The sequence below is a fragment of the Neomonachus schauinslandi genome, chromosome 9, assembly GCF_002201575.2.
Source record: "Neomonachus schauinslandi chromosome 9, ASM220157v2, whole genome shotgun sequence".
Lineage (NCBI taxonomy): Eukaryota > Metazoa > Chordata > Mammalia > Carnivora > Phocidae > Neomonachus > Neomonachus schauinslandi.
The window spans coordinates 64,216,336-64,230,438 of record NC_058411.1 but is presented as its reverse complement, the minus strand read 5'-3'; the positions used below and the strand labels follow the sequence as shown (position 1 = coordinate 64,230,438).

General features: G+C 38.1%; 1 protein-coding gene across 1 annotated transcript in view; it reads right to left on the bottom strand.

The window, feature by feature from the left end:
- Positions 1-14,103, bottom strand: part of HECTD1 (HECT domain E3 ubiquitin protein ligase 1) — a 90,687-nt gene that overhangs the window by 9,672 nt on the left and 66,912 nt on the right. The window contains exons 26-35 of the mRNA XM_021695579.1: positions 13,867-14,088; positions 10,434-10,567; positions 9,434-9,556; positions 6,591-6,747; positions 4,047-4,269; positions 2,858-2,912; positions 2,450-2,632; positions 1,860-2,067; positions 1,686-1,771; positions 1,335-1,462 (exon numbers count right to left, since the gene is read on the bottom strand). Of these exons, the coding sequence (XP_021551254.1) occupies positions 1,335-1,462; positions 1,686-1,771; positions 1,860-2,067; positions 2,450-2,632; positions 2,858-2,912; positions 4,047-4,269; positions 6,591-6,747; positions 9,434-9,556; positions 10,434-10,567; positions 13,867-14,088 (1,519 nt within the window). The remainder of the gene's footprint in view (positions 1-1,334; positions 1,463-1,685; positions 1,772-1,859; positions 2,068-2,449; positions 2,633-2,857; positions 2,913-4,046; positions 4,270-6,590; positions 6,748-9,433; positions 9,557-10,433; positions 10,568-13,866; positions 14,089-14,103) is intronic.

Here is a 14,103-nt window from a genome sequence, read left to right as displayed (position 1 = left end):
CAGTTGCTACACTTGTGAGCACAGCATAATGTACACAGTTGCTGAATCACTGTTGTACACCACCTTCCATTAATGTAACATGGCCTGTCAACTATATTTCAATTTAAAAAACAGACAAACTTATGATACATAAAAATACAAATGACTGGGTGGCTCAGTCGTTAAGCGTCTGCCTTCAGCTCAGGTCATGATCCCAGGGTCCTGGGATCGAGCCCCGCATCGGGCCCCCTGCTCCGTGGGAAGCCTGCTTCTCCCTCTGCCTCTGCCCCTGCTTGTGTTCCCTCTCTCGCTGTCTCTGTCAAATAAAATCTTTAAAAAAAAAGAATAAAATTAGGGGTGCCTGGGTGGCTCAGTCGTTAAGCATCTGCGTTCAGCTCGGGTCATAATCCCAGGGTCCTGGGATCGAGCCCTGTATCGGGGCCCTTGCTCAGCAGGAGGCCTGTTTCTCCCTCTACCACTCCCCCTGCTTGTGTTCCCTCTCTCGTGTCTCTGTCAAATAAATAAATAAAATCTTAAAAAAAAAAATTACAAATGAATATTTCTTAACTATGGAGAAACTAAAAAATCATTAAGCTATCTTTATTACTGTGATACAAACTGAAAGCCATCATTAAAATGCTACTGATTTTAAAATATTTTCTTTTGGGGGCACCTGGCTGGCTCAGTTGGTAGAGCATGTTAACTCCTGGTCTTGGGGTTGTAAATTCGAGCCCCATGTTGGGTGTAGAAATTACTTAAAAATAAAATCTTTAGGGGCGCCTGGGTGGCTCAGTTGGTTAATCCTCTAACTCTTGATTTCAGCTCAGGTCATGATTTCAGGGTCATGGAATCGAGCTCTGCTTCGGGCTCTGTGCTCAGCATGGAGTCTGCTTGTCCCTCTCCTTCTGCTCCTCCCCCTGCTCATGCTGCCTATCTCTAAAATAAATAAATAAGGGCGCCTGGGTGACTCAGTTGTTAAGCGTCTGCCTTCGGCTCAGGTCATGATCCCAGGGTCCTGGGATCGAGTTCCACATTGGGCTCCCTGCTGGGTGGGGAGTCTGCTTCTCCCTCTTTTTCCCTCTCCCCACTCATGAACTCTCTCTCTCCCCCAAATAAATAAGATCTTTAAATATGATCAACTGTGCAGGGAGGGTTGGGATCCCTAACCCTGACATTGTTCAAGGGTCAACTGTAGGAGAGCATGTATCCAACTAGAAATAAAAAAAAACGTTTAAACACTACAACTCTTTATAAGAAAACAAGATAATATAGTCCTTCCATCAGTCTTGACATAAAGTATATTTGTACATTTTGAGCTTATATAACACTAAAAAAAATATAAAAGTACTTCCTACCTTGATGCACCAAATGCTGTACACGTGAAATAAAGCTGTCTAGTTTCAAACGGTATTAGGAAAGGACACTTGCTGGTTAACTGTTCACACCAGTCTGGTAGAGCCCCACTTGCCAATGCCAGTGGTTCCTGCAAATTAACAAATAACAATGTCATCATACAATTATTTAAAAAGAAAAACAGGAGTCACTTCTTAAAAGTAATGAAAGAAATTAATGCCAATGGACCATATGGCCTAAATCAACGAATCAGAGATTAACAGTAGAGATGGTGGAAAGTAGAAAAAGAAGAGACAATACTTTGAAAGTCTAAAAGTTACAGACTAACGAGTTCAACTATCTGATTTTATTACCTCAATCTGCTGCAAGATTTTTGTTGTGATTTTTTTGCTAGTGAATTCATCTGGTGGAAAAGTAAACTGAGGCTGCTCATCGCCTTCTGTAAAATTAATAAAATTAATAAAGATATAAATAAACGGACTTCCTTTCAAAAATGACACAGAAATGAAACAAGGATTCTTACAGACCTTCTTGGGATATTCTTGAATAAGGGTCACTTGCAACTATATAGAGAATACGCAGAAGCTGAAGAACATCTTCTACTCCGCAAGAATTCTGTCCATTGCCAGCTTTGGCCTGAGGTTGTTCTTTTGCCAAATTAAGAATATCACTACTCTGAAGAGAGGAAATGGCCCCCTGGTTTAATCCAGACTTTGTTCCATGCTCACAAAAATCCTATAGAAACAATTAGTAAAACTAGCCATTAAACACATTTTCGAGAAAAGCACTGTATCATCCTATAAGTATTTGAAAATGCTGAAATTTTTCAAATTGCCTTCTTTTTAAATAAAAACACTATTACCCAAGTTGAAAATCAATATGTTCTAAACCATTCCCAAATAAACTATAACCACCGTAAGCCACAGTTAAAACCATGTACTTTTTAGATCCAATACCACAAATCATATTTGAAGTTTTAGTACTTGGCATATTAACAATGTTAATTCAACCTCATTTTTTAAACATGTCCCAATGAACCTCTTTTTCTTAAGAATCTTTAAAAGCTGCAAACAAAGCACAAAGCCATTCCCAATTGTGTTTTGATGCCAATATATACCTTATATGCAGCTATGAGCTGAGAACAATTTCTGTTTTTCCTAATACTTTTATTAGTGCCAGTTAATTTCCAGTGGCGCAGGAAAGCGGCGTCTGCATTCTTCTGCAGGTAGGTTATCAAGTCATTCTTTGGTAATTCATCAGTGCCAAGGTACTGTTCCACATGCTCTATAGACCAACAACCCTACAATAGGAAAAACCAAATGTTGGCCTTTCCTGATTAAAAGTCTATGCTATTTCACATGCATTACATAAGGTAGCTTTAAAATCATGCATTTAACCTCATCTAAAGAATTCCATGTTAGTGATTTTTCCCCCTCAAATATTCAATTAAAACAGTGTTTGTTTTTCTTTATTTTCCCTTTTTTTTCACTAAGTAGCCAAGAAGATCCATTTAAATATCACTTACCATTTTTCCATTTTCCTTCTCTTTGTCAGAATCCTTCATTTCTCTGTACATGATTCTAAACATGAAGATATTATTCACATTAATTCATAAATCAAATGATTTGTGGTTATTTCCAGTAAGGCTTCAATTCTTTAAAAAATACATGAATGATGTCATTCATTAGCCATATGCTTAAACATTAAACTCAGGGACAATTTATTTAAAAAAAAAAATTGAATTTGTTAAACATGGGGGAAAGCAGCAGAAATCATATTCCTGAAAAAGAGTTATTATTTATAAATTTAGCATAATTGCAAAGATTGCATACGTTTGTCAAACCTAGGATCTTTAAAGATATAAAGTAATATGCTATATCATGTGTTATAACTTTCATTTATTGTTGTAAAAATAAAAAAAGATGAGAAATGGTTTGCGCTTCTATGTCTAGATGGAAAAAAAGGATAAGAAAAACAAGGACCAGGAGCCTTTATGTTCACATAAGGCAGTGGAGATAAAATTTGAAACGCCAATAAAAACTGAACAGGGTGGGGAGAAATATCTTGATAGCCTTCTGTTTTATCTCAAAAGAATCTAGATCACTTTATTAGACATTACATAAAAATTATCAATGATGTTAAGAGAACATCAGAAAAATAAAAGTAAGATTTACAGGATGATTAAAATTTCATTTACATATTAAGCTGTTATTAAATAATAAATAATAATTAATAATTATTATAGGTAATACTGAGCACCCAGACAATACTGAAAACACTTTACATGTATTAATTCACTGATTCCTCACAACCAGGCTCATTTTACTGATTAACAGAATGAGCCACCAAAACATTAAATGTGCCCAAGGTCATTATTAATTACTTGTTCAATGAATGAATGAACAAAGAGCGGTAGGCTTAACTCGCAAACCCCAAAACAAAAAACAGAAAATATTTAGTACCTCATACACAAATGCAAAGAGTTCAACATTTATTACATAAGATACTAGTCTAGTTTATTTCTAAAGTTACTTTCAGTTGAAACCTTAAAACATTCTACCTCAGGAGTCAGAAATGCTCTTATCCCGTTGTAAACCAAGAGAACAAGAACCAAATATTTTCTGTTTCTATAGTAAAAAATACAGAAATACAATGCTTCTAGGCTGATGCATCATGAAAATACCTACTTAAAACATTATGTTAAAATCTCTTACGTGTATGTTGGCTCCCAAATACGCCTAAGTTTATCTGATTTCACACTGCCATTACAGGACAATTGAAGCAATTTTTGTACATAGTAAAAAATGGTTGATCTGAAATTGGTGAGTGGTAATTCAACTTCACGAGTTGTTCCAAGACCTGTTACTTTCAAAGTGAGGGCTAATCGAGGTGACGGAGTACATTCAACTTCTTCCAAGAGCTCTGAATGAGGTGTTCCTAAAAATATGGAAGACATCAAAAACAATTACACTATAGCAAGCAGGCCATAAGGAACACTGTACCGGGAGACAAAGCTACATGAAATCTAAATTCTTCTGTCAGATATTAGTAAAGACATCAGCTACTTAAGACTCTTCTGGCCTCAACAATTTTTTTTTAGAAAATGGGAACATACCTAGGTTACTTAAAGACAGAGCATTAAAGCTGAATTTATGCATATGATAGGGATCTCTCATTGTTTTAAGAAAACACATGCTAACTATATGAATATTTCAGAAACATTTTATTCTTATAAATCAGAACACTAAAATTATTCATAGCTCTACATACAGAGAAAACCACAGACTCTAGTCAATGAACTGTCAACCTTCTGCTCACATTGAATGAGTGGATTGTGAGGTACCGCCCCCTACCACACACAAATAGGTACATAGTGTATTTGGTGGTGTACTCTTCTTTTTCATTAGCTCAGCAATTTTTTCCTCATACCATGATATAATCTTCTGAAGTATTACTTTTATTCACTGCATGACATTCCATTAAACGAACCATATCCCTGTTACTGGAAATAATGAAGGTCATTTCCAATTTTCTGACAATATAAATAATACTTGTGTAGTCATCAGTGTATATAAATCTGGGTGCAGAGCCAGTATTTCTTTACTATAGATTTCTGGTAGTAACAATATGAAATATATTGCTGAAGAGCTCTACAGAAAATTTGTACCTGTTTATATTCTGTAGCATAGGTTTTTCTTTTTGAAGGGATCTTGGAACATCTTGATCAGCCTATATGCAAACTCACCATAGAACATCATACAATGAAGCATACTTACTTCCCCCTATTTAACACAGGTATCATTCTATCAAGTAAAAAATACATGCCATACTTAATCAACATTTAAGTCTTCCTTAAGGATAATATACTGATTATTATAGCTGATGTTTATTGAGGCATACATCAGGTACCATGCTAGGCACTTTATATATTTTACCTCATTTAAAGCTTTTAACTACCTTGTCAAATAGAAACTATCACTTTCTCCATGTAAGAGATGAGAAAGTTCAGGCTTACACAAATTAGGTGATTTGCTCAGTATATTAGCATCTTATTCCTGTTTTAATAAATTACCATAAACTGGGTGGTTTAAAACAACCAGTTCTAGAAGGGAGAAATCTTAAATGGGTTGGCAGGGCTTTGTTCCTTTTGGAAGCTCTAAGAATCTGTTTGCTTGTCTTTTCGAGCATCTAGAGGCTGCCCGTATTCCACAGTTCATGGCCCCTCAACACTCTGATCTCTGCTTCCTGTTGTCAAATCTCCTTCTCTGTCTCAGACCCTCTTGTATTCCTCTTAAGCTTTTTTTTAAAAATTTATTTACTTACGTTAGAGAGACAGAGAGAGAGAGCAAGAGCGCAGAGGGGGAGAGGCCGAGGGAGGAGACAGTCTCAAGCAGACTCTACACTGAGCACAGAGTCCGATGCAGGGCTGATTCTCATGACTCCAAGATCACGACCTGAACCGAAACCAAGAGTCTGACACCCAACCAACTGCGCCACTCTGGCGCCCCCCCTCCTGTACTGCTTTTATGTGGACACTAATGTTTACACTGGGCCTACCTGGATAATCCAGGATAATTCCCCCATCTCAAAATCCTTAATTTAATCTCATCTGCAAAGCCTCTTTTGTCATATTAAGGTAACCTATTCACAGATTATGGAGGTCAGGACCTGCATACCTTTGGGGATCATTAGTGTGCCTATTACAACCAAAACAGAGTTGTGAGAGTTACCAGGTTGACTAACTCAAGACCATAAATGAAACTACTATACAACTTTCCAAAGTAGAATAGGAATAATCCATAGCAATTTTGATCCAGTAGAATAGAGAATACAAATTATCTACCTTTAAATGAGCCTTCCTTTAAAAATTACGCAAACACAGAACACCGTGTTTTTAAAGAACTGCAATTTGCTCCTTTAAAAATAATCTGTATCAGGACGCCTGGGTGGTGCAATGGTTAAGCGTCTGCCTTTGGCTCAGGTCATGATCCCGGGGTCCTGGGATCGAGTCCCGCATCGGGCTCCCTCTGCTCCTCCCCCTGCTTGTGCGCTCTCCCTCTCTCTCTCCAATAAATAAAAAAAATCTTATAAAAAATCTGTATATTTTAAGGACTTGTGGCTGATATGTAGTTTTTTTTCTTTTTTTGAAAACTTTTACTTACAACCTGCATATATAAGTAGCGACTTACTTTCCTGATTACATATAACATTATTTGGTATCTGTTCAAAATAAATCACAAAACTAAAATACACAGTACCTGGGGGTGGAATCTCTAGATCAGTCGTCTGCTGAACATTAGTACGACCAGGTCTAGGATCAAAAGCAGGAACCAAAGCAGAAAACTGCCGCTTGAGTACATAATCATCATCCCATGTTCTCCGACGTCCTCCTTTAGTTTCATACTCCTCTTCTTCCTGTTCAAATTCCACATATAAACAAGATAAAACTTTTCATTACTGCAAAAGTGATGTGCTATCTTTAAAATGAGGTGTATGTTAAATACGTCTCTGTATAGCTATTACACTTCCTTATTTAGCCATATTTCTTACAACAAAACGAGCCAACATAAACATATATAGGCATATACATTTCTTAATGATTTTTTTAAAAGATTTTTAAAATTTATTTGATGGGGAAAGAGACCACGAGAGAGCGAACACAAGTAGGGGGACTGGGAGAGGGAGAAGCAGACTCCCCGCTGAGCATGGAGCCCGATGCGGGGCTCGATCCCAGGACCCTGGGATCATGACCTGAGCCAAAGGCAGCCACTTAACTGACTGAGCCACCCAGGTGCCCCCATTTCTTAATGATTTAAGCTTACCAAAAGTAAGTTGCCTTAGTGGTGGTTACACTAATCCAAACATGATAAAATGAGAAAGAACCATATACATATACTGTATCAGTGTCAATTTCCTGATTTTGGTATTAGACTCTAATTAGGTAAGGGGTAACCACTGGAAGAAAGTGGGCAAAAGGCACAAGACCGCTCTACTATCTTTGCAACTTCCTGTGAATCTGTGAACTTATAATTATTTTTAAATAAGTTGCTTTCAAAAAATGTAAGTAAATTTTACTACATACTGAATTATATACAAAATATAATGCTTGGAAGATGCTTTAAATAACTATGGGGCAAATAAATCAAACATGTTTGACAAAGTGTTGGTAACCATTACTGTCAGATGATGGATTCTTGGGGATTCATTGCATTATTCTTTTTTTTTTTTTTTTTAAAGATTTATTTATTTATTTATTTATTTATTTGAGAGAGAGAGAATGAGAGACAGAGAGCACGAGAGGGAAGAGGGCAGAGGGAGAAGCAGACCCCCTGCTGAGCAGGGAGCCCGATGTGGGACTCGATCCCGGGACTCCAGGATCATGACCTGAGCCGAAGGCAGTCGCTTAACCAACTGAGCCACCCAGGCGCCCGCATTATTCTTTCTACTTTTTTTTTTTTGATTGAGAATTCTTTCAGGCTCCAAGTTTTTAACATCCATCTTAAACAGAACCGACAGACAACTGGAAATAAAGACCAGCTTTCTTGAAGTGCAAGGGCTCGAATACTTCACTGTGGCTACTTATTTTTTTTAAAAAGCACACATTGAAAGGTAGGACTAGAGTTATTACACTAGTTTAAAAACAGGCCAAGTACTGGCACTGCGTCCCTCTCATGCTAGCATTGGTCATTCAACATAATAAATGTTAAACATGTGGGTCTGCATCTAACTCACAGAGAGCATGTTTAAAAATTTCCGTAATGAAAGTTTTTTTTTTTTAAAGATTTATTTATTTGACAGAGACATACAGAGAGAGCACAGACAGAGCGGCAGGCAGAGGGAGAGGGAGCAGCAGGCTCCCCACTGAGCAGGGAGCCCGACGCGGGGCTCCATCCCAAGACCCTGAGATCATGACCTGAGCTAAAGGCAGCCGCTTAACCAACTGAGCCACCCAGGTGCCCCCATAATGAAAGTTTTTTAAAGGAACATTTTCTTCTCCTCTTCACTTTTACTATCAACAAAAGAAGAGAACAATGAATTTAAGTGTTGTAAATATCTGATGTAATAAATAACAATTATGTATATACTTAAACACACACACATAGCCCCTCATATTCCGAACACTTATTTAGCTTTTTTTTTTTTTTAAGATTTTATTTATTTATTTGACAGAGAGAGACACAGTGAGAGAGGGAACACAAGAGGGGGAGTGGGAGAGGGAGAAGGAGGGAGCCCGATGCGGGGCCCGATCCCAGGACCCTGGGATCATGACATGAGCCGAAGGCAGATGCTTAACGACTGAGCCACCCAGGCGCCCTTTAATTAGCTTTTATAACACATCAAATGGACATATATGCTGACACCTCTGTAGCCAGAGTGTTTGTGTTTTAGTCCTAGATCCAAAACTTCTACGTGTGACCTTTACCAATCACTTCATCTGAAAGTTAGGGCTAATAATAACCCTCAAAAGGTTGTTGAAAGGACTGAATTAGTTGTTAATACATGGAAAGTATTGGGCGCCTGGGTGGCTCAGTTGGTTAAGTGACTGCCTTCGGCTCAGGTCATGATCCTGGAGTCCCAGGATCGAGTCCCGCATCGGGCTCCCTGCTCGGCAGGGAGTCTGCTTCTCCCTCTGAGCCTCCTCCCTCTCATGCTCTCTGTCTCTCATTCTCTCTCTCAAATAAATAAGTAAAATCTTAAAAAAAAAAAAAAAAATACATGGAAAGTATTGAAAACAATGGCTAGGATATAATTAAAGATCAATACATGTTCAGCTAATAGACTAATATAATCTCTACTACTATTACTGAAAACTGTAAATCTTAGATGATAGCAATTAATCATTTTAATAAATGTTCACTGTTACCCGAGGGCCAAGATGAAGTGCTTTCAAGTAAGAAACTCCTTTATGCATTATGCCAGAGCAATCATGGACTGTTTCTAGAATACAGAACCCAAGCAATAAGGGAAATTTCTTTTTGTTTATCTGGTAGCTTCTCACCTCCACCTCAACCCCCATATATTTTTCTAGGCATTTTGGTTGATGCTTTACTGTGAAAGGGGGAAAAATACACTGTAGGGAAGATAAACATTAAGATACTACCTGCTCCCCAATAGGTCGGCTTCCTGCTCCAGCAGGGACTTGTGGTAGCTGCGAGGTGACAGCATGGTGTGTTACATCAGAGCGAGAGCCAGCTCGACGCTGCAGGGATGGACGTCTCAGAATCTGAAATAAGAAAATACGAAGAGACATGTCTAATTATTTGACTTGTGTGTGTGTATATGTTATATATATATATATATACACACACATATATATATATCCCCATTCAGCCTTAACCCTTATCATCAAAACTATCATTAAAACACTTCATATTCATTAGCCATCTTCAGAAAACTTATAAATTGAATGCTTTATATTCACCATGCATCATACAGAACCTTCACAAGAAACATGCTACAATAATACCTATTTTTAAGTAAGATATACTAAAAGCATTTTTGGGGGGTCCTTTACCCCATTAAAAAACAACTTATGAAATTTTTTAAAATCTAAAAACATTTTATAAAGAGAAATAAAAAAGTTACAATAAAGGGTATTCTCAGGCAAAAGTTCAGTTTGAAGACAATCACAGTGGTTAAACATTAAGAGTTCTAAATCACACTTCCTAAGCTTGGGTCCCCACTTTTGTACTTAACTGATTCATTAACTAGGACATATTACTTATTCTATGCCTCTACCTCATAGCTGTAAAGACTGATGAACTAATACAGAGATACTGCCCACAAAACTGTACATACTAAAATAGTCTAATTATTGTGAAAAAAACATGAAAATTATATTCTTTAGCAGTGCAGTTCTTTACACTTTTAAACCTGTTAAAACATCAGCATGTGACATTTAGTATTTTCCAAATATAAACTTTATTTTCTCTTAAGACAATCATAAATGCTCAGATTAAAGGTGCTTTTCTTAATTAACATTTTTCATACTCATGCCATATTTCCCTATTTCAAAGTTTAACCAGGACTTTGCTTTTTCCTCTCTACATTTCAATTATTAACATCTTATGTTAGTTAAGAGAATGGGAGACACTCTCTACCATAACCTCCTCGTATTCTTGGTCCTCCTGATTGTCATCTTCATTCTCATCATCTTCCTCATCTGGCTCAGGCAAGTCTTCATCATCATCTAGCTCAGCTAACAGAGTACTGGCACGGCAGCTATCCAGGAAATCTAGAAAAGAAAACCAACAACCTTATTCTCAACACAATTAACAAAGCATTACAAGGTTATCATGTACTGGTTTTACAAAACAAAGGTAAAATTCAAGAGACAAGTATAAAAACCACACTGAGTGATCCCACCCTTCTTCCACCACCACAAATACAAAATGAGTAATGTTGGTCACAAGAATGGTAGACAACAAGGCAAGAGGGGCGCCTGGGTGGCTCAGTTGTTAAGCGTCTGCCTTCGGCTCAGGTCATGATCCCAGAGTCCTGGGATCGAGTCCCACATCGGGCTCCCTGCTCGGCGGGAAGCCTGCTTCTCCCTCTCCCACTCCCCCTGCTTGTGTTCCCTCTCTCGCTGTCTCTCTCTCTGTTGAAAAATAAATAAAATCTTTAAAAAAAAGAAAACAAGGCAAGATAAAGGATGACCACAAACTAAATCCAAGTCTACAAACTCGTAATAGAAAAGATCAACAATACGGGCTAGGTTTAAAAATAACAATCCTATCACAATTGTCTGCATCAGCCATAGGAAGCATAACAAGGTGTGAAGAGAACACTTTGGAGTCATTTTACTCTGTCAGCAAATATCTACTGAATACCTGACTATGTGCCAAGAACTGTGTTAGGCACCAGATATATATAGCTGTAAACAAAAGAGACATGGTCTGAGCCCCCATGGAGCTTACAGGGGAGAGAGGCATTTAAAAAGTAAACAAATGAGGGACACCTGGGTGGCTCAGTCGATTAAGCACCTGACTCTTGATTTCGGCTCAGGTCATGATCTCAGGGTCATGAGATTGAGCCCCACACTGGGCTCCATGCAGGGCATGGAACCTGCTTAAGATTCTCTCTCTCCCTCTGTCCCTCCCCACCAAGAAGAAGAAGAAGAAGAAGAAAAGAAAAAGAACATATAAATAAAAACTGTAAAATATCATATAAGGGAAAAGGCAGAATAAAGTCAATCAGAGAGGCTGGGTTTAGCTCCGTGACCTGGCAGGTTAATGATAACAACTACTTATGGACACTGCCTATTTACTATGGAGTAATGTATGTACCATCTTTCATGTTATCCATATTCCCTCACCACCCCCCCCATGAAGTCTGTGTCAGATAAACACAGTCCCACACAATGAAGATGTTGACAAGCTGTTCTGCACAAGAACTGAAAACAAAGTTAATAATGGGACTAAAGCAGGAGAAGTTTTACTGGATAGGAAAGGAAAAAAATTTCTGTGGATAAAAAGACACTACACACTCCATATTCCAAAAGAACATTCAGAAGACAATTTATACATACTTGGTAGAATCTTTTATCTGCAAACCTCTGAAACAAATATATATATTTTAAATCTAATAATTACACAGGACTAAAATTCAATACCTTTTACTAGACGGCTAGTAGAAGAAAGAGGCCTGATATTATATTCAATTAGTTTCTAAGGCACACATTTTTTTTTTAACACTTTAATATTCTGGAGTCAGAATGTGTCTTACAGGCAATGGCAAGTCACAGCTAAATTGGCAACATTTTTTCCTTAGTGACATAAAATAATTATAATGGCATCTTAAATTTGATGAAATATATTATCCCTAACACATGTAAGGTGCCATCCTGCAATTTAGGAGTGGTTCTCATGAACATGATGTGGTAGTACACACATACGTGCATGCACACAATCAATTCCACTTTTTTTTTTTTTTCAATTCCACTTTTGGCTTACTTTCAAAGGAAAACAATCTTACTTTAGGTACTGAAATTTCATCTCTCACATGTTACAATTCACTGAAGTCAAGGCTTTTTTTACTCATGATCTTCTCTTTATCAGAGTATAAGAACACTTAAATAGCTCCTTATTTCATAGATTTGACCATATCACAGAATCACGTCCCTCAAAATCTAACACAGTAAAAGTTTGCATATAGAAATTACTTTATAAGGCAGCTATTCCTCTGATCCTATACAGTAGCACCCTTAAAGAGTCCTCCAGTTTTAGAAATGTAAAAAAGGAAATTGTAATCATCTAACAATAATTTTCAAAAGGCAACCAGTAGGGGCGCCTGGGTGGCTCAGTCGTTAAGCGTCTGCCTTCGGCTCAGGTCGCGGTCCCAGGGTCCTGGGATCGAGCCCTGCATCGGGCTCCCTGCTCGGCGGGAAGCCTGCTTCTCCCTCTCCCGCTCTCTCTGCTTGTGTTCCCTCTCTCACTGTGTCTCTGTCAAATAAATAAAATCTTAAAAAAAAAAAAAAAAAGGCAACCAGTAGCCCTAACTCTTTAATATTCTGGGGAAAGAAGAGGGGCCAGATAAACGAGTTCAATCACCAATGGCCAATAATTTAATCAATCACGCTTAAGTCATGAAGCCTCTAAACACCTCCTCCCTCCATCCCTGCAAATGCGGGATTCAAAGAGCTTCCAGACTGGTAGACAAGGATACATCCGTGGAATGGCAGGGTCCCCAAACTCCAAAGGGACAAACACTCTGTGCTTGGGACCTTCCAGACCTCACCCTATGCATCTCTTCCATCTGGCTGTTCCTGAATTATACCCTTTTTTATAAGAAATGGTTAATCTAGTAAATAAAATGTTTTCCTGAATCCTGTGAGCCACTCCAGCAAATTGATCAAACCAGAGGATAGGGTCATGGAAGCTTCCAATTTATAGCCAGTCTGTAGCACGGATGAAAACCTGGACTTTGGATCCGTGTCTGAAGGGGTGGGGAGATGGTGTTATGGAATGGGGCCCTTTACCTATGGGATGTGGCACTAATTCCAGGTAGGTAACAGTGCCAGAGCTGAGCAACTGAGTTAAACCGTAGGACACCCAGCTGGTGTCTGAACACTGCTCGGTATGGGCAAACTTCACAAACATCTGGTAGTCAGCGGTACCAGCAGTGAAGGGCTCTGTGAACAGAGTGTTGAGAGTAGAGGAGACACACAGGGGGAGTATTTTTCTTCTTACATTATAGTATACAAAAAATATAACTTTACAAAGCTTATTAATCTCTTACACTTCTATTCTTTTTTGATAAAGGTGTCCAATATTTTTGTTATCATGATTCTTCCAATATAACTTCATTAGTTCACAAAAGGTAAAAAAGGAGGACACAAAAGTTCCTAGATGTCCGTTTATAATCAGATAATCTAAAAGTCCCCCACAGCACAGTTTTTTCATTCTATATGAAGATGCCATATCTTTAATAAGAGAGGATAATTATTGTCTAATTGACAGTTAAAAACAACATAGCAGGAAAACATACTAAAAGCATCACTACACAAATACCTAAGTATTTTCAACTATCACTTACCGTATAAGGAATATTCTGCTTCCTGACCTGTGTCACTCTCACTGGAGGTTGATGTGAGGCTGGTAGTCAAAGTATTACTTAAGGACTGACCAACTGATAAAACTGTTGTTGCTGTGGCTACATTGCTGCTGCTAGTCACACTGGATGTTGACATTGTCACTGTTGATGTGGTACCAGGTGTGGTCAAATTGGGGAAACTCTGAGCACCCATAAGAGGAGAAGCTAAAGATAAAAATG